The sequence below is a fragment of the Hypomesus transpacificus genome, chromosome 22 (genome assembly GCF_021917145.1).
Source record: "Hypomesus transpacificus isolate Combined female chromosome 22, fHypTra1, whole genome shotgun sequence".
Lineage (NCBI taxonomy): Eukaryota > Metazoa > Chordata > Actinopteri > Osmeriformes > Osmeridae > Hypomesus > Hypomesus transpacificus.
The window spans coordinates 14598960-14620270 of NC_061081.1; the positions used below are offsets into that span (position 1 = coordinate 14598960).

Here is a 21311-nt window from a genome sequence, read left to right on the forward strand (position 1 = left end):
GGAGTGTGTGTGAGTGATGGGGGGGGCAGGAGGAGGCCTATCCCATCCAATATACATCAGACCACCTTCTAAACTGTCATAACAGCAGAGTTCCACTGTTTTCTATAGCGTGTCAGAAAAGCAGGGTTCCACTGTGTGTTCTAACATACAGCTAAAGGGTATGCACCTCAGTAAGGTGTGCACAACATGAACTCACACGCGTGACAGACAGGGTTGGAATCCCCTTGGTGGCTCTGTTGCACGGATACATTAACACACCTCTTGTACATGACAGGATATTTAAACTGCATGATGTGCTCACAGACGTTGTTTCAAGTCGCTGAAACCTCCTCGTGAACTTCTGAAGTAGCTTTTGAAAGTATTATAAAGTCCTGTGCTTCTGTCGCTTTGAGAGGACCGACTAGCTCACTGCTGTAGTTTTGAAAATGAACATTTTTGAAAATGTCAATTGTTGGTGAAAGCAAATGGACTTAAACATATGATCCATTTGATATAATGCACTTGTTCCGGGAGTACAACGGTACTTAGGAATGGTTTGTTGAACCCAACGCTAGTTTCCTCAAGGATCACAATGACTCTTGCTTAAGACTGTTGCTCTTGTTGGTTAGTGGTAGCTGATGTAAACGGTTGTATTATGTTTAATTCTATTTTATTGCTTTCCTACAGGTACACTTGCACTTAGAGATTAGTGTTGTGTATTGTCATTTGCTTAACTACATGCTCTTATGGTTTCTTCCCTTTAGCACTTATTTTTGGTTGTTCACAATGTGTACTTCTGTTTTTGGCTACCTGCAATGCTTTGGGGCTATCTTGTTGTTATTATCAGTGACCTATGCACTTTGTAAAACTCTCTCTTGGAAGTCGCTTTGGATAAAGGCGTCTGCTAAATGAATAAATGTAAATGTAAATAAATGGTTTATTGAAGAAAGATTGATTGTATTAATATCTAATATTCGTGTTTCACACCATCAGACAACACAGACCAATAATTGCCCTGCAACAATGAAATGGGACAAATGGAAAAAAGTAACTTAATACAAAGGAATTATAACAGAAAACAAAACAGAAATCAGTGTGAACACGGACACACAACATCAAAATAAAATACAAATCGATAACCAGTTAGAACTAGTCACACATCGTTAAGAGCTACATGCTAATGTGTGAGAGGGACTACGTCAATGAGTGGTGAGGAAGCTAATGCTAAGAACAGGTGACTCAGTTGTGTTACTAGGTTGTGGACGTATTTTCAAGAAAAGGTCAGACTGTTCTCATGAAAAGAGGTTTCTTGGTGTCTGCTTCCACTATTCCATTCATACGTTCCTGTATCGCTAATCAGGATTCCAAGCAGGAGCGCGATCTTAGATTCAAGCACGAGGGTGTTGGTGAGTTGGTGCGACGCTTCTTAAAAGAATGAAAAAGACCAAGGCACTCAACTTCAACATTACTGACACAAACCGCTGGCAGCATGTTACATGCCATTTACTCATACACAGTACGATGAACACAGACCAGGCTTGTCAGGCCTCAGGAAATTCATGAACATTTTTTTTGTTTTTTTTCCTTTTCATAAATGGCTTAAAGGAAAATCTAAGAGCGCCTTCCTTTGTCAGCACTGATCAACAGTATAATTAATACATTTGCCTCCAATCAAGAAAAAACGCCATTTATCTTTCAGCCTTTGAACACGGTAACTTTACTCCTGCAGGCAGCAACAGCTCAAAGATCATTACAAAAATAATTGACTGAATAGTTGGATCTTGAGTTCAACATCATCTCATCACAAGGACACATTTAGATCCGGTTTCTCAAACTAAATGACCTCTCTGTTGACCTCTCTGTTGACCTCTCTGTTGACCTCTCTGTTGACCTCTCTGTTGACCTCTGTTGACCTCTGTTGACCTCTGTTGACCTCTGTTGACCTCTCTACTCTCCTGTTCTCTCCCTACTTATTTTTTTAACGTGACACAAAACTGCACATTTTGATAATGACTTTTACGATGAGTTAAATAAACACGGTCAAAAAGACAGCAGTTAGGGTTGGTTGTAAGAGTAGCGTTAGGAGACAGACAAGCCTTCTATGGTGGAGTCGGTGGGAATCAAAACAGAGCTCAGCTGGAGACTGTGTCTGTGTTGTCTTGTCCCCATTTCCATCTTTTGTAACCGTTGACGACAGGACAACAATCCCAAATGTCCCCAAGACCTAAATCTGGGGAAGTGGGGGAGCCCAAAGTAACCATGTTTTTAGGGGGGTTTAAAACAAATCATAAAAAAACAACAACACAAAATTCCACGAAAATTGTTGCTGGGCCCCCCCGAACTCCCAGGTGACAGCTGCGAGTGGACCTAGACCTTCTCCAGGGACCGGTAGTACTCCTTGAGGACAGTCCAAGCCTTGGGTGCCATAAAGCCCTCTGGAGGGTTCTGGCCCTCGCGAGCCATCCTCCTCATACGCGTCCCTGAGATGAAGTCGTAGTCTTGATGGCTGAGGAAGAAGAAAGGATTTCTTACGTTTATTGTTCAAGTTCAACGTGAAGTTCAAGTTTGGCGGTATTATTTGGACAGAGGGAGAGAAGACAGGTGACAGGAGACAGACAAGCACAGAGACTGATGAACGTCACAGTCTCTTGGGGAAATGCAAGAATGCACACATAAAATAAGTATATGAATTGCAGGTGTGGCAGACTGCAGTTCCTCGGTATGTCTATTCCCTCAGCAGTCTCACACAAACACAGTTTATTCGGGGTGGAGAAAAACAGCCCCCAGCGAAAAAAAACATACTAATAATGAGACTGTTTCTTTGAGGGACCTCCAGTTCATTTGCCTTCGAAAGAGACCAGTGACAGGAAAAAATAAATGGAGATATGTTGCTTTTTTGCGTTAAGAACACAAATAATTGAATTTCCCACATGCAGGTTTTAAGGTTTTTTTTGTGAAGCACAAACACACGAGGAGTAAACAAAGATATCGCTTCAAGGCAGGAGAGGAAAAGAGGAGAGGGTAGTGAAATCTAAACTAATCTAGACCTTCACCGTCAAATTCAAACCGTCTGTTATACTTTTCAGTTTAAACAAACTGTTCAAAAATAAACGCTGGTGCAAATGGTCAGGTAAACATAGCTAATTAGTCTCCAACCGAAATGCGAAAATTCAGGCAAAAAACAATGTGCAGTCTAAATACAATCCTGCGCACTATTTACATATAATGAAACAAATTACTTGTTGGTGATAAAAAAAAGCATTCTTGCCAACAAGGTTTACAAAACTAAACTGCCATACATTCCAAAGCACATTCCAGTTTCAGCCCTACTCTTTATGCCGATCTTCACCTCACAGTAATCGCATTTGTCAAACGTGGTTTGGTTTCGTCTGTGTGCAGCTTGTTATGTGGTCTATGTGCATTTGTACTGGTGCCCCACAAGTCTCCCCTCATCTCCACAGAGGAAAGCTCATCATCCTCACCCCTCCCCCCCCCCCCACGCCTCCCCTCTCTCACCTCCCCCCTACGCCTCCCCTCTCTCACCTCCCCTCCACGCCTCCCCCCTACGCCTCCCCTCTCTCGCCTCCCCCCCACGCCTCCCCTCTCTCGCCTCCCCCCCACGCCTCCCCTCTCTCGCCTCCCCCCCACGCCTCCCCTCTCTCCCCTCCCCTCTCTCCCCTCCCCCCCACGCCTCCCCTCTCTCCCCTCCCCTCTCTCCTCCACGCCTCCCCTCTCTCCCCTCCCCCCACGCCTCACCTCTCTCCCCTCCCCTCTCTTGCCTCCCCCCACGCCTCCCCTCTCTTGCCTCCCCCCCACGCCTACACAGAGTAAAGTTCATCATCGGTTCCTGTGGAGGGCTCCTTGTGTGACCTAACCCTAACCCTAACCCTTGTGTGACCTGCGATTTAATGTAAATTTCCCTTTTTTACATTCTCAAACACCAGTCAAATAGTTAGTCGTGGGGGTTGAATCGACCACATTTCAGAACAAAGGGATAATCCACGTTTTACATTTGGGCATGGTTAACTGTTATAAACACTAGGACTACAACACAGCTTGAAAGTCAGACACTTAACAACACCCTCCACCTCTCTTTTTCCTTCTCCTCAGAGTCGTCTCCAGGTGTTCAAATGTTTTACCGTGTTCACACCTACCCGCCAGGAAAAGCACAATAGTTTAGCGTCTAACAAGACAGGACGCACCTCAACCGGGTCCCGTTTTAGTCCTCCTCCTCCCTGTGCAAGGTGTCACGTGAGATCCCTCCTCCCTGTGCAAGGTGTCATGTGAGTTCCCTCCTCCCTGTGCAAGGTGTCACGTGAGATCCCTCCTCCCTGTGCAAGGTGTCACGTGAGATCCCTCCTCCCTGTGCGAGGTGTCACGTGAGATCCCTCCTCCCTGTGCAAGGTGTCACGTGAGATCCCTCCTCCCTGTGCGAGGTGTCACGTGAGATCCCTCCTCCCTGTGCAAGGTGTCACGTGAGATCCCTCCTCCCTGTGCAAGGTGTCACGTGAGATCCCTCCTCCCTGTGCAAGGTGTCATGTGAGTTCCCTCCTCCCTGTGCAAGGTGTCACGTGAGATCCCTCCTCCCTGTGCAAGGTGTCACGTGAGATCCCTCCTCCCTGTGCAAGGTGTCATGTGAGTTCCCTCCTCCCTGTGCGAGGTGTCACGTGAGATCCCTCCTCCCTGTGCAAGGTGTCACGTGAGATCCCTCCTCCCTGTGCAAGGTGTCACGTGAGATCCCTCCTCCCTGTGCAAGGTGTCACGTGAGATCCCTCCTCCCTGTGCAAGGTGTCACGTGAGATCCCTCCTCCCTGTGCAAGGTGTCATGTGAGATCCCTTCTCCCTGTGCAAGGTGTCATGTGAGATCCCTCCTCCCTGTGCAAGGTGTCACGTGAGATCCCTCCTCCCTGTGCAAGGTGTCACGTGAGATCCCTCCTCCCTGTGCAAGGTGTCACGTGAGATCCCTCCTCCCTGTGCGAGGTGTCACGTGAGATCCCTCCTCCCTGTGCAAGGTGTCACGTGAGATCCCTCCTCCCTGTGCAAGGTGTCACGTGAGATCCCTCCTCCCTGTGCAAGGTGTCATGTGAGATCCCTTCTCCCTGTGCAAGGTGTCATGTGAGATCCCTCCTCCCTGTGCAAGGTGTCATGTGAGATCCCTCCTCCCTGTGCAAGGTGTCACGTGAGATCCCTACTCCCTGTGCAAGGTGTCATGTGAGATCCCTCCTCGCTAACCTCTGCAGAAAGGCCCTGGCATGGCCGGTGTTTAACTCAGCAAGTCTCCATCTCTCCCCCACAACCTGTCCATAAATTACTGTCAGGTTTTGGGATAATCAGGGACTTTTCAAACGTCTCATTTTACAGTTGGCCAGTGTCCCTTTGCCCGCTAACACCTACTGCCTGTCAGTCTCACAGGGAAGATGGAGGAAATTCTCTCTCTCCCCCTCCTCTCTCCCCCCCTCCTCCTTCCCTTTCCTCCCTCCCCCTCCTTCTGCCTTCCTTTTCTACTATCTCTCCTTCATCTCTTCTGCTCCTCCTGCCTCAACCCCTTCTGCCTTCCTCTCCTCCTCCTCTTTCCCCTCCTTGTGAGTGAAATTCTTGAACAGCGTTCAAAGTGAACCTGTCCACTGTGGTTTCGGCACAGACAAAGAAACTGAGTTTGACGCTGAAACGGGGTGTAAAGGGAGTGGGGCACGAGGCGAGAAGCCCCATGGAGAAACATTTAATAAACGATCAAATGAGAAACAGCTTGCGTTGATTTGCACCATTGGACTTGGGAGGGAGGGCACCGAGGGGGATTGCTGGCAATTAGGCCACGCATCTAAACTCCTCTTAGAGTTTGGTAGAGCCTGACCAGCCTGAGAGAGAGAGAGTGGGTGGGAGAGAGAGCGAGCGAGCGAGGGTGAGAGAGGCAGAGGAGAGAGAGCGGCAGGGCGAGAGAGCGAGAGGGAGGGAGGGAGGGCGAGAGAGACAGAGAGAGCGAGCGAGAGAGAGGAGAGCGAGAGAGAGGAGCAGGCCAGAGCAGACGGAATGCCATAAATATCCAAAGGCGCCAACGGAGGCCTTTGATATTCCGATTGAGGAGAGGGTGAGTGTTACCCTCCACTCACCCTCTCCTCACGGCCGAGCACAAAAATGACCACATTTGTCACGAACATCATATTTTGTGTCTGAGACTATTTCTGTCCTTAGCTGGTTGTAAAGCGAAAGATATACATGTACAGCCTTGTTAGTACAGTTTATTTGGCACACTAAATCTACCTCTGACCCCTTGCTATTAATCTGGAAAGGATGTTACTTTTTGCCTCATTTCCTAATTAGCATGGCTAGGTGAAACTAAATTACGTGTGTAAATTATTTCCTCACAAATCTATTTTCCCCGAAGTCTTCCTTGCATCTGTACTATGAGAATGTCCCTGATACACAAACAGCATTCCACTCAACATCAAAAACAAGCGTCATGGAAAAAACGAAAAGAAAAAAAAAATTACGTTGGTCAATCTTATTCATGAGTCTGCCTGTAGTCATTTTTTGTCATCATATTCAAAGCCAAACATGGTTGATATGACTGGGGGAAGGCAGGGTTGAATGCGAGACTCGTAGTTAGAATGCATGATTTCAGTTAGTCATCATCTCCAGGCCTTGTACACAGAACTTAATTAATGGCAGTTCTCTGTGATTTCCAAAATACATCAAAGCTTAGAGAAAGCCGCAAAACTTTGTAAGGGCATACGAAAGCAAAAACAGTTCCTGTTATTCTTGGCCGGGAATCTTCCCTGTAGATAAGAATAAAGGGAAAGAAAAGCACATATGGAGGTTTTGCCGGAAAAGTTGAATGAACGATCGTTGTTGGGTTTTGTTGTCTTGCAGGCGGCACACTGCTGTTTAGAGGATTCTGACATTCCTAAAGCTGCCTCTGTCCTTGGTCTGATAACCATTAAGTGTAGATTAAAGGCCAGTTCACACTGGCCCACACAAACACCAGCAGCCCACAGTGGTGGGGTTGTGTTGGTTTGGTGTGATATGCCAGCTGGTTGGGGCAGTGTGAAAATGACAGTTATCACTCTAAACCCTCTAGAATGTAGAAAGCTCTAGAATGTTTGGAGTTGTTGGACATTGTTGGGGCAGTGTGAACTAGCCTCAAGACGTGCTGTGGTCTGCCTGCATGGTCACAGTCGCAACAGATGTTTGGCTAGAATCATTTATCTATTCTCATTCTTACGGCGTTGTTGGCAATCAAAAGGGTAGCTAGAGTTTGAATATTTCGACAGAACATTGGCCTCAATATTCGTGAACTCCGCCAATACCCTGTGCCTCATCATTAAGTCACATAACAGAAAACATTGATTTTACGTCAAAAACAGAGAAAGATGTGAAGAACGCAGACCACAGTGATGTAGCGGTGTTTCTCAAATGCGGGGAACATGAAAGTACTACAGGCGGTACACGATAGAGACAGTGACAAATAAAAACTGTTGTAAATCGTGAATATTAACAGGTATTCTTGCTATATAAATACGGGTACAGGGAGGTTTTGGGGATTCAGAAATCAGGAAAAGGGGGTCGAGAACGTCTGACGAAGCACTTACTTCTTGGGGTCGTAGAAGTCCATGGCTTTCTTCTCCTTGTTGTAAGCTGCCACCTTGAAGGGCACGATCTCCAAGGAGATGAGTCCAGGCGCCATGGTGAGCACCTTGGCCCCATGGGTGGGTTCGTACAGGTCCTTGCCCGTGTCCGGGTGAGGCATGCCGGCGGGGTCGCGACCCACAATGTAGAAGTTGGCCCCGGCAACCATGCGGGCACGGCAGTGCCATTGCACCTGGGGGGAGGAGGTGAGAGAGAGACGATATGATGTTATGACGTTGACTTTGGAAGGGAATGGAAACTGTTAAAAGGTTTGGTTGAGGTGAGCAGAAGGAAAGATATGTTGTGTCTTTGGGAGGAAATGGAAACAAGGTTTGGTTAGGGTCTCTTCAAGTTAATGAAGATTGGCTGGGGGTGGCGGTGTGAGGGAGGGGGGGGGGGGTCAAACCTGAGTTCGGACTCAATCAGGGAGTCTGAAAGATTCGGACTCGAACAGGGAGTCTGAAAGGTTACAGCGCGCGATTCGTGCTCAATTCTTCATCTTAAATCTGCCACAGCTGGGAACCTGATTTTAGACATCCTGCAAGATTGACTGTCCTTTAGCTTCACACTTCTAAATGCCATGCACATTTGGAAACAAATCTAAATGTTAACTTCTTCAGTCAGGTCTCTGCACCTGTAGATTATGGCAGAAAATGCCCTCATGGGTCAATCCAACTAAAATGTAATCTAGATGGTGGGGGGAGCTGTGGAGGAGGGAAAGGAGAGCAGACGACTGGGCTGGAGGCATGGAGAGTTGGAGAAGCAAGGATATGGCACGAGACAAGCTGTGGTGAGAGAGAGACATGAACTCAAGTCTGATTACCTCCACTGATTGGCAATCACGTGCGTGAGCCAGTTTCAGCTAAAGAACGCATTGCACCAGTTCTAACTGCTGACGACTGATATACAAGCCCTGAAATTACATTACAAAAGCGCTTGCCCAACAATAAACATAACATTACGATAACAGCCTACACAGACAACCACAGAAACCTCCAAAAACACAACATGCATAAAGGGAACACAACAGTCCCCGATTTCTTGTCTTTCACATCACTAAAACAACAATAAACCTCTGCTTCAAATGACCACAGAAAACCACGCCAGACGGGACTTAATTTCCTCGACTATCACAACTGGTTTTATGTCCATAAGCTATTTTCCTTCCAAGTCTTAAAACCCTTAAGTCCTTAAATAGGAAAAGCCTCCCCTAAAAGCCCTTGAAATTACCTTAAAAGAACAAAGAGACTGAAAGTACAGTTCAGCTCTGTAGGGGGAAGTATTGTTGTCTTAGCTGGTTGCCAGGTTTGAAAAAGGGGGAAGGGGGGGGTTCTGAGATGGACACCCAGAGTTGGGATGTGAGCACCTCACTTCCTGTTTGTAATCCCAGACTGACAGGAGTGGATGGTTTATCATCTTTGTTTTAAGTGTTACGTCTCCCTGATTCTCCAGATAACCCTAAACTCGATGGTGATTCGAAGACACATTTCAAAACAATCGTCAGCCTGAGGTACTAGCTGGCAGTTGAGATGGAGAACTGGGATTGAGGAAAGTGTGCTCGTTTATGTGCTTGTATTTATTTAACTAAATCGTTTTTTTGTGAATGAACAAACGTAAATGAACCGTTAAAATAATAGATTCAAGTCCTCAGCACACTGTACCAAAGTAATGAGATTCTCTCCACCTAACCCTGTTAATGAGTTAATCAGTGTTATCGTATAATATAAGATGCATTCTAACATTCTGTCAAGGGCCTACAGATGAAAAAAAAATCATTTTGGCTCGATTCTGGCACATTTCAGTCACGTTCCTTAACGTGCACCGCCCTTGGGGTTAGGGTAAATGAATGAAGTGAAATGAAACTTCAGTTACCTCGGTGGGCCCGGCGTACATCATCGGCGAGGGGAAGATGGCCACGATGGTGTTGTCTGGTTTCAGCACGCCCTCCTCCAGCACGGCGGCATGCTGCTTCATCCTCCAGTCCAGCGGGACGTCGTCGTCCTTGGTCCAGCCGCCCAGCGGGTGCAGCAGCAGGACGGGCCGACGGTAGCCACGCTCCAGGAGGCGCTTGTGGGTGTCCTGCATCAGGAGGGCGTGGCCGTTGTGGACCGGGTTACGCAGCTGGAAGGCGAAGACGGCGTCTGGAGGGGGGGCGGGGTAAAGGGTCAGGGTTTATTTGTTGTTGTTTTTTTACAAGCAGTGTCACTGAGGACTTCATGCACGCTCAGAGAACTGGACCTCAACCAACATCCTCCAGGAAGATGAGGAGAAACCAATCCAGAGTGTGTACTTGTCTATGTTCAACTGGATCTCTGGGAAATGCCCCCCTTACCTGCGTTCATCTCCTTAAACTTCTGTTTGAGCTCAGTGGGAGTCAGTCGGTACTGGTCCAGTCCGTCTTTCCAGTAGATCCGGTCCAGAACCTGCAGGTCTCCACCCACCAGCCAATCCCCACTCTCCATCACCATCTGGGAGCGGGGAAAAGCAAACTCAACCATCAGAACCAAAACAGTCTGAAACAGTGTGTTTCAATTTCCCCCAGACACAAACTCTTGAGGGTTTAGGTCATATGAAGCCCTCTGTGACAATGATCGTAAAAAGGGCTATACAAATCAAATCTGATTTGCAGTTTGCACACACAAGACCCAATATGATCCAACCCAAACCACCAGAGAATCTACGCCAGATACGACAAAAAGAAAGGATACAAACAACTGAACAATAACCCAATTTCTGTTGGGTTTCAAGCATTGGAATGGGCAGAAATCATGAGAAATCATCAAAAGTTGACAGTCAAAACTGACAGAAGAAGCATACCGACGATTTGGAATCTGCATCCGAACCCTTTGGAGAACAAACAAGCAGGACCGAGTGACTGACAGATCCCCATACCGCTAGAAGACACTTAAAACGATTGCATGTCCGCGCTGAGGTGAAGTTCCACTTTACAAGGTGATCCCAGAATCCCTCAAGTGCCCTTAACCCAGAATGCTGCATATTGTTTCAGTCTGTACCGTGGGCCTGCTCCAGTCTGTGTTTACAGCACCCTTGTCGAAAGGGCTTAGCCTGAAGCGACTGGGCTTGTGTTAGCACTCTACAGAGAACAGGGGAAGAGGCTCAACTGGGCACTAAAACACAGCACAACGTCTCTTGATGTGTGTGTGTGTGTGTGCGAGAACATCTGCAAGCATGTCCTTTGGCCTCTCACTGTGTGTGACTGAGTCTTTGCACGTGCGAGGAGGGGAGGGGAGGGAGGGTCTAGCATGGCTTGTGTTATCAATAAAAATGGAGGCTGGCTTAAAAATGAATAAGAAAGGACTTTTATGGCTTCCGAGGTGTAAATTGTGTTTCCCACTATATTTAAATCCACTCAGGTCCTGCTCTGTCAGAACACCAGACCCCTGCATGATCAACAGCTCAGTTCAGAGCCAGCGACAGAAAATACTTCAGTATACATTTTCATCTTCAGAATAACCGAATGGATAACGGCAGTGCCTTTGCACACACACTTTGGTTTAGTATTCATCCAGCAGTCACATGTGGCGCTTGCTGTTCCGGACATGAGAGGTACCTGGGTAACCACACCGCTGTTTCCAACATGGAGACCCTCTCCATCCTGATGAAGGGGTAAACAGGAAAGGTGGATTTACCGCCCAGGATTCAGAGCAGGTTAGTCTAGGAAACACCACCACACACTCCCTCCCTCCCTCCCTCACACACACACACACACACACACACACACACACACACACTCCCTCCCTCCCTCCCTCCCTCCCTCCCTCCCTCCCTCCCTCCCTCTCTCACACACACACACTCCCTCCGACACACACACACACACACACTCCCTCTGACAAACACAGACACACTCTCCCACCCATGTAATAAGGAGCAGGTTGGCCTAAATGACACACTCAAACAGCTACCTCCCTTTTCGTCTTGCTCTCCCCCTCTCCCTCTCCCACACACGTTTAATACAGAGCAGGTTAGTCTAAGTAAGGGATGGAGGGACTCAGGGATGTAGAGTTGAGCCCAGGAGTGCGCTCAACTCTACCCTGAAGCCAAACAAACAAGATTCTAACAAGTGACGCCTGAATCCCAGCAAGCTGCCTTCACACTCAGGCAGTGACATGGGGGAGCAGGCTATTGAAGAGTGGCAGGACTCCTTGAGGATCCTCAAAGCCGTCGAGGTGGCAATTGACGAGCGCCATTGAGCCCCTGAACTCGCTCGCCCCTCTCTCGCCCCTCTCTCGCCCCTCTCTCGCCCCTCTCTCGCCCCTCTCTCGCCCCTCTCTCGCCCCTCTCAGACCCAGCAACAAAAATTGGAGTCGAGGATAAAGCAAAGTAATTTGTTAAATAACCAAAAAGTGCTTTTGGAGACGGGCCCCCTCTGCCCCTGGGGGCACAACGCAGCCCTAACCCAGAAACACATCCCGGCAGGCGCCCAGGACCCCCTGAGGGATCCCGGAAGGGTGAAGCTCAAATTCATATCTCCCTCCCAAACCAGGCCTCTTTCAGCATCTCTCTCCCTCCCAAACCAGGCCTCTTTCAGCATCTCTCTCTCTCCCAAACCAGGCCTCTTTCAGCATCTCTCTCTCTCCCAAACCAGGCCTCTTTCAGCATCTCTCTCCCTCCCAAACCAGGCCTCTTTCAGCATCTCTCTCTCTCCCAAACCAGGCCTATTTCAGCATCTCTCTCTCCCAAACCAGGCCTATTTCAGCATCTCTCCCTCTCCCAAACCAGGCCTCTTTCAGCATCTCTCTCTCTCCCAAACCAGGCCTCTTTCAGTATCTCTCTCTCTCCCAAACCAGGCCTATTTCAGCATCTCTCCCTCTCCCAAACCAGGCCTCTTTCAGCATCTCTCCCTCTCCCAAACCAGGCCTCTTTCAGCATCTCTCTCTCTCCCAAACCAGGCCTATTTCAGCATCTCTCCCTCTCCCAAACCAGGCCTCTTTCAGCATCTCTCTCTCTCTCAAACCAGGCCTCTTTCAGCATCTCTCTCCCTCCCAAACCAGGCCTCTTTCAGCATCTCTCTCCCTCCCAAACCAGGCCTCTTTCAGCATGGCTCTCTCTCCCAAACCAGGCCTCTTTCAGCATCTCTCTCTCTCCCAAACCAGGCCTCTTTCAGCATCTCTCTCCCTCCCAAACCAGGCCTATTTCAGCATCTCTCTCTCTCCCAAACCAGGCCTCTTTCAGCATCTCTCTCCCTCCCAAACCAGGCCTCTTTCAGCATCTCTCTCTCTCCCAAACCAGGCCTCTTTCAGCATCTCTCTCCCTCCCAAACCAGGCCTCTTTCAGCATCTCTCTCTCTCCCAAACCAGGCCTCTTTCAGCATCTCTCTCCCTCCCAAACCAGGCCTCTTTCAGCATCTCTCTCTCTCCCAAACCAGGCCTATTTCAGCATCTCTCTCTCCCAAACCAGGCCTCTTTCAGCATCTCTCTCTCTCCCAAACCAGGCCTCTTTCAGCATCTCTCTCTCTCCCAAACCAGGCCTCTTTCAGCATCTCTCTCTCTCCCAAACCAGGCCTCTTTCAGCATCTCTCTCTCTCCCAAACCAGGCCTATTTCAGCATCTCTCCCTCTCCCAAACCAGGCCTCTTTCAGCATCTCTCTCTCTCCCAAACCAGGCCTCTTTCAGCATCTCTCTCTCTCCCAAACCAGGCCTATTTCAGCATCTCTCCCTCTCCCAAACCAGGCCTCTTTCAGCATCTCTCTCTCTCCCAAACCAGGCCTATTTCAGCATCTCTCTCCCTCCCAAACCAGGCCTCTTTCAGCATGGCTCTCTCTCCCAAACCAGGCCTCTTTCAGCATCTCTCTCTCTCCCAAACCAGGCCTCTTTCAGCATCTCTCTCCCTCCCAAACCAGGCCTCTTTCAGCATCTCTCTCCCTCCCAAACCAGGCCTCTTTCAGCATCAGGAGGCTTTAGGATAAGCCAACGAGGATCGAACACTGAGCCGATGCCCAGAATCACTGGAGACAGGAGGGCTGCTATCGCAGAAGTGAAAGCCATGATCCCTAAAAACAATAGGGATGTCAGAGTTGGCCAGACAGACAAATCAAAAATAACCTACAGCCATCCTATCAAGCCTAGAGGGAAAGATAGAATTTCAAAACGATCCAACAACCGTTCTGTTATATTTGACGCTAGTTATTTATGGCACAAGGGAAATGATGCTGCTTTTCCAGTGCCACTTTTCTCCCTCTCTCTACATCTTTCCCACTCTCTCTCTGTCCACGACCGGGGCCTATGTAGTCTGTGTGTGCAATGTGTGTGTGTGTATTAGTGTGTGTGACAGTTAGAAAGACGGAGCACGCAGCTCCCCACACCTTTCCCCCACCCTGACTCTCACACGACACCCCCCTCTCGGCCCAGTGGCACGGCCCACATCAGACCTGTTCTTTCTGACGGACCGCACCAACTCACCTTGATGTAGGGGTGGTCCTTGCAGGTGGTTCCCCACTGTCGGGCACAGCGCTCTTCCTTGCGGTGAGCGTAGAACTCGGGGTTGCGGAGGATGGCTACGCGGCGCCCCTCGTACACCAGGGCCATGGCCGTCACGCCGTCAAGACGCTCCTTATCCGCCCCGGACACCGGCAGGACCACCGGCACCGACAGGTTGATGACTCCCCCTGGTGGACGGGAGGGGGAGAAGGTGAGACAACGTCACGTTTTATTCATTCAGTGGACGCTTTTAACCAGAGCGACTAGAGGTGGGTGGAAAAATCGATTCACATTCGAATCACGATTCAGTCTTCTAACGATACACTTTTTATTTTTATTTTTTTTATCGTGAATCGATTTTTTATCAAGTCGTGACCCCAAGAATCGATTCGCGACCCCAAGAATCGATTCGCATTGTGAGCTACCAAATGATTCCCAGTCCTAAAAGCGACGGAGAAATAGTGCATGTGGAAGGCACGGCAGGAGATCAAGGATCAGAAGTGCGTAGTTCTAACATGTCGGTGGTCAGAGGTGAGGAAGAGGACGTGTTTACGAGCCCCAGGATTGAACCAAGACCAACTCTCAAGGTGAAGACGATTAGAGGTAGAAAGTTTACAAATCACCTTAAGAACAAGCCAACACTGCTCACCCAATACACACACCAAACCCAAACAGTCAGGGATAATGCCTCTAAAAGGGGAGCTGATGAAGCGGAATGAGGCTAAATGAGATCGCTGAATGGAAGTCGGGCACGGGCAGAGACTGAGGTTTTGTAGCAGCGGTCGATATGAAGACCACTTCCTCCTCCTGCACTCACGTTTCCCCCGCCAGGACCAACATAGCGAAACACAATCTGAAGGCTTGTAGCTCGCACGGGTCTGTCTCTCTCCTGTTCTCCATCTCCTCCCCTCTTTCCTTCTCTCTCTCTCCATCTCCACCCCTCTCTCTTGCTCTGCCCATCTCCTAACCTTGTTGCACAACAAAGGCATCAGGCCAAAGCCACACATGGGTCTTATACACTGGCTAAAATATTAACATACGCTTGATAAAAATAAATAAATTATACAATACAAAATCCATGTCTGATCTAAAATAAAGCGACTTATTCCAGCATGTTCCAGCGTGCCTGGGCTGGCCGTGTTCTTCGTTCCAGTGGAGTGATATTGTAAGGTAAGCCCTGACTATTAGACGGTTAACAGGGAACAGGCCCTGTTGTGAATTTTCTTGTCTAACGCCTCTTAGACTCTTGAGTGTGCGTGAGGGTGTGTGCACGCCTGTTGTGTTGGAGTGTGTTAAGATGCTGGCACCACAGCACACACCAGGAGGGTCAATGTAACGCGGGCTATAAAACTAAATTGACTCTTTTCTGGAAATTCAAAGGCTACATGGGAAATTGCTCTAATCATACAGTTAAATCAATCCCAAAAAACTGGACACAACATAAGAGAAAAGCTGCCCTCTCCTCCCTCCCCCCCTCCCCACTTCTCCTCCGCCCCCCCCCCCCCCACAACCACTTCTCCTCCCCCCCCCCACACCCCCTTTTCCTCCCCCCCCCACACACCCCCACTTCTCCTCCCTGCCCCTTCCATCCCCAAATCAAAAAAAGGTAATGATTTGATTTGTTTGTAGAGAATGAATTGACCCTGGCGTTCCATACCCTGATGTGTAAGATACAGCCATGACAGGACACGAGGCATGTGTAACAGTATCCCTCTGTTTCTCAATCCAAATCAGATAAGGCTTTAGTGTACTGTACTATTTTGGCATGGCTAGTTAATAGGAAGATGAAGACCACTTGTACACTGGTGCTTTGTAGGCGCCGTCTTGGTGTTCGTGAGAGTTCATCTCCCTCTAGTGGCCAGTTCCAGTACAACTCTCAAACCCCTACATCAGTCTCTCAATCCTGGTCCTCAGTCCCCCCTGCCCTGCATGTTCTATATGTTTCCTTCCGCCACTCCTGGTTTAAATAACTGGGCTGTTACCAGGCTTCTGCTGAGCTTGAACGACCCATTCATTAGAATCAGGTGTGTTGGAGCAGGGAAACATCTGGAACACACAGGGCAGAAGGACCAGGGGGATTCTAGATCCGTCTCAGTAAAGGAGCTACCTGTTGTTGACAGAGACTTTACCGTCCGCGTCACACCGTAGCGTCTCGATGCCGTGGTGCTGAGGAGCGTCTGAGCTGGGTTCTTACCGTCCAGCAGGCAGTCGAAGTGCAGACACTGCAGGAACTGTCTCTCCCTCATGAAGCCGTTGAGGGGCGTGGCCCAGCCCTCCGCCAGCACCTGCACCCACTGCATGTCCACCTGCAGGGGTCAAAGGCCAAACAAAGGTCGACATTAAAGTCCCACAACAGACAAACCATGGTTTGTTGAATGTCATCAATACCAAAACAACAGTTCAACAATCGGTTAACGAACACGTAGTGGTTAAATGACATGTAAAGTCGCACAATTAACAAAACTTCAGCGGCCAGCCAGCCGGCTTGCAAGCCCCGGTATTTTCTACCGTCAGATGCCGGTTCCTCTGCCTGCTCTTTCGGGTCTGTGTGGGGAGCAGAGCGGGGGGGTTAAGGTCGCCACGGTTACCTTCCCGATCTGGACTGCGGGGAGCGTCTGTGCGTCTGCCTTGGCCAGGTCCAGCTTGTTCTCCTGCACGTACAGCTCCTTCACCTCGTACGACGCATCCACCGGGACTATGTCCTGCACACACACACACACACACACACTGTCAGGACCGTAAAGGACGTTTGCAGACTCTAGTGACTACTAACACAAAGAGATAAAAGGGTGACAATGATTTCAGGGGACTGAAGTGGAAGCCAGGTCTCTAATTATTAACAGCTTTCAGCCGAAACAAAGAATTTAATGTATTAAAGCAAAATGAGCGCGGTTGTGCCTCCCTCTAGTGGTGAACAGAGACAATGACAAGGAACGGCAAAGTCTCTTTCACGGGATCCGCCCGTGACGTCGCCCTCCCTCACGCACCCCCCGGAGAGACTACCAGCTTTATAAACGCCGCTTTCACCAGCTACGGCACCGAAGAGCTCTTAAGCAGTTGAACTGGGTTGAGCTGGCATCCTCACCCTCTCCTGCAGCAGGTCGATGACATGCTGAATGCACTCGTTCACGCTGCAGGAGTCCGTCTTCAGGACCAGCTCGGGGCTCTCAGGCTTCTCGTACTCTGAGTCGATCCCCGTGAAGCCTGCGGGCGGACACATTAAACAGCAATGCTAAGAATAGATAGGCTTTCCCTGATGGATCACGGAGGTGTCTATGTGTATTAAATCAATATCTGGCTGGCTGATTGATGAAGGAACGTTCCGTCAAGTAATTTCAGTGGTTTGTAAAGACAGAGGAAAACAATAATGATTCTGTATTCAGGAGTGCCAAATGACGTGTCCTTGGGCAAGGCACTTCACCCTACATGCCTCGGGGGGGATTGTCCCTGTACTTACTGTAAGTCGCTCTGGATAAGAGCGTATGCTAAATGACTAAATGTAAATGTAATGTAATGTATTTGTTTAGCAGACGCTTGCAACCAAAATGACACAGTTGTGGAAAGAGGGAGGGGCAGATTTGAACCCTGTGAACTCTTACTCTGCAGTCACCTGCCCTAACACTGAGCTACAGCAGTTCCAACAGGTTTAGGCCACACCAAGGTGGTGTGTAGACAGGATTAGGTGTGTGTTCTAGGGGCAGCTGGTGACATATGGCTGCTAACAGATAAAGCAGGGGCTTGGACAAACAAGAACAAGCTCAAAGATCCAGCGATGCACTCTGAGCGACTCAGGAGAAATGTCACTCTGATGTCGCGTGTGGTTCCTATAAATCGATAGGATTGTTTTCATAACGACTCGACAGTTGGCATTTCAGACGTTACATTAGAGATATTGTGACTGCTGCAGGCATGGCTGTGATCAAAGTCACATTGTGAAGATGGTGGGTAACATTTGTTAAGACAAAGTAAATCAAATGTAGGATTTTTATTCACCAGGTCCCTGTCCAAATCCACCATGTAACGAGGAGAAACAATAAAAACGTGAGAGAAAAAAAATTGAATCTTTTAAGAAAATACTCAAACTGACTGTTCCCTGAACTCTACCACACCGAAATACTGTCAGAAGTCGGCACTTCTGACCCACGACCTTCCGCTGAACCATCTACACTCACACCTTGTTCGTAGCTCTGGATAAAGAAGGTCTTCTGAATGAAGTGTAAACGTTTTCTGGTGCTGTACCTCTGATCTCTCCAGCCCGGGCTCTCTTGTACAGGCCCTTAACGTCTCGCTGCTCGCACACGTCCAGCGGAGCGTCCACAAACACCTCGAAGAAGGGCAGGCCGGCCGCCTCGTGGATCCTCCTGGCGTTCACACGGTCCTGACAGAGACAGAGAGAGAGACAGAGAGAGACAGAGAGAGACAGAGAGAGAGAGGGAGGACCTTAGACCAGGGCTAGGGTCCAGACACAGACAGGAGACAGGAGGACGGATAGCTAGACTAGGGGTTAGTCTACATCCACACTCGACACTCTGGGTACAACACACACACACACTTACCCTGGCATACGGCGAGATGAAGCTAGCAATGCAGACGAGGCCCGCGTCGGCGAACAGCCTAGCCACCTCGGCGATGCGTCGGATGTTTTCCTCGCGGTCCTCTGGACTGAAACCTAAGTTCTTGTTGAGGCCCTGTCGGATGTTGTCTCCGTCCAGACTGTAACAGGGCATGCCGTGGCACACCAAGTACTCCTCCAGGGCCATGCTAACTGTGGTCTTACCCGCCCCCGACAGACCTGAGGGACAGTGGGTGCGTTAGCTTGTGGAGCTAGCCAGAAAAACACATTTTTGAGCTGTCCTTAGGTGCTGTGAGCAACTACAGGCGACGGGCTTACCGGTGAGCCACACGGTGCAGCCTCTAAAGCCGCCTCGTGTGCCCACGACCTGGCCGCGCTTGTTCCGGCTGACATGGTGCGCCTGGTAGGTGACGTTGGTCGCTCTCTGCATCCCCTGCGATGACATGAAGGAACGTCGTTTTCCAAAGTAGTAATGAAGATGCCTGTGTGTAGTATGTTGACTAGTCCAGGGGTTCCCAATCCTGGTCCTCGGGCTCCCCTGCCCTGCCCTGCATGTTTTAGATGTTTCCCTGCTCCAACACACCTTATTCAAATGAATGGGTCGTTATAAGGCCCATTTATTTGAATCAGTTGTGTTGGAGCAGGGAAATATTCATGCAGGGCAGGGGGTCCCGAGGACCAGGATTGAGAACTAGGGATGGGCGAACGATGCCTTGTGAAGCTTTGGTGGTTTCTTCCGGATTGTGCCGGCCCAAAGAGCCGAACTATCGGCGCATTGAAAATGAACAGCGTCATCTAGCAGCCGCTAAAACTGGCTGAATGAGGCGTAGTGGTTGTCTCCGACGGTAGACTACCCTACGTTATTCAATATTTAATTAAGGCTACATGTGTTCATTTTGATCTGATATTAGTTCTCACACATTAAAATGTTGTGATACATCCGTAGGCCTTTAGAATTATGTCATTTTCTCACAGTAAAAGTTAAAGAACGTCGTACGAGGGTCCCTGCATTGGGGCGCGAACTCAGGATTCCAGATTCGCATTAACAATGTTGGCGTACAATGCTTTAACCAACTACACCACCGAAGAAATCATTACTTTCTGTTGCGGGTGGACGGACTTTATACGATATGGTCTTTATATCAATTAAACTAGATAACACCGATTTTTTCTTAACATTTGTGATATGTAGGTCTATTGTGAACTGGGGGAACTTTATTTTTACAAATTATTATTACTGTTGACAATGTTGACGAATCATCAACATTTGTTTTATGGGCACTGTATAGACCTACCTAGTCCTATCATGTTACTTTCATTTCAATAAAATAACACAACACAAATGCACGGATTTATAATTATTACTATACGGATTTGGCTAAATAATAATGACTGATGGAAGAAACTCTAGCGATGCCTGGTGATGCTTCTCTGACAATGTGAGATTTGTCTTTAACAAGAAGCGGTGGCTTCGTTCCTTCCATGGCTCTGGTTCAGAAGAGCGGCAAAACTTCGAACCAGTTCGTGACGTTTGAAGCATTGAACGTCATCTGTCACGTGGTTTCGTAATTTGCTACAAGCTCCAAAACACTTTTTCGAAACTGTGCGTATTGGTTTTGCGACACAAGCATCGATGCGTCAGTGCCATACGTCCCATCCCTATTGAGAACCACTGGCCTAAAACATTATGAACATATGGGGATGGAAGCAGTCTAGTAGTCGTGGGTATTCGGTTTGTACAAATTTCTAGCGTGGCAGTTGTTGCGTAAAGCTAATTTCACATCGTGAACATCCTGGACTGATTCATAATGTACGTCCAAAAATGCAATCATCATCCATGAACGGATATGGTTTACAAGCCGGCTAGCCAACGCTAGCAAACTTTAAACACCTTGTTGCAACACTGTTAACCATAGCTAGTCAGCTAAGCTAACTCTACACTAGCTGCAGAGGAATAATAATAGTAGCCCGACCTGTAGCTAGCTAGGCTAACTAGCCACAACAATCGGATGTTTTGGTGACAAGTGTGGCTCAGGTGTCGTATTTATTTAAAAAAATGTATTCACAGCAGTGGTATTTAGCTAGCCAAGTTAGCAAGCAAATGCAACTGGACGTGGGGATAAGGAAGCACCCAGGAATACTCACCCAGTTTTCGGGCGCATTGCTGAGCTTTGGTTTCTTGTGCGAGTTACCAGACGTCTCCATGGTAATGATGTCGTAAAAGCTTCGCCCACTACTATTCTCTTAGTACAAACTACTAAACAAATAACGTAATCGTTACACCTATCTTTTCTAGACAGTTAAATGAATGGACGAAACCGATAGCGGAACCGTGGAAGCTATGACGACCAGACCGGGGTCTCGAAATTAGTCGGAAGTGATGTGTATGTCTACCAGCAAAAATCTGTTCTTGAGAACTGATTCGGGATCAGATATCTGCCTAATGTGAACGCACTCCAATGTATCGTTGTCGGCGATAAGATCACGAGTCTTATGACGTTATTGTATTGATTCATGCAACAAGATTAAATGATGGTACATTTTTACCTCCAACCCAACCTCTGGTGATTGCAACATGAACTCGACCATATGGGATTTGTGGTAGTTTGTAATCACACGTGCACTGCCATCAGAAATGTACCCACCGCACATCAAAGGTTCAGTACTTACTCATTGCGAAGACCAAAGGGGTAACATTA

The 21311-nt window shown here is 48.4% G+C and overlaps 1 protein-coding gene across 1 annotated transcript; it reads right to left on the bottom strand.

The window, feature by feature from the left end:
• Nucleotides 1-898: 898 nt before the first annotated feature.
• Nucleotides 899-21066, bottom strand: papss1 (3'-phosphoadenosine 5'-phosphosulfate synthase 1). Its single transcript, XM_047045957.1, has 12 exons — nt 20758-21066; nt 18931-19045; nt 18596-18831; nt 18279-18417; nt 17125-17243; nt 16628-16741; nt 16234-16345; nt 14022-14227; nt 9935-10070; nt 9475-9743; nt 7566-7795; nt 899-2485 (listed from the first exon to the last, which is right to left on the bottom strand). Exons 1-12 carry the CDS (start codon nt 20815-20817, stop codon nt 2347-2349), a joined length of 1875 nt encoding a protein of 624 aa, XP_046901913.1. The 5' UTR covers nt 20818-21066; the 3' UTR covers nt 899-2346.
• Between the last annotated feature and the right edge of the window lie 245 nt (nt 21067-21311).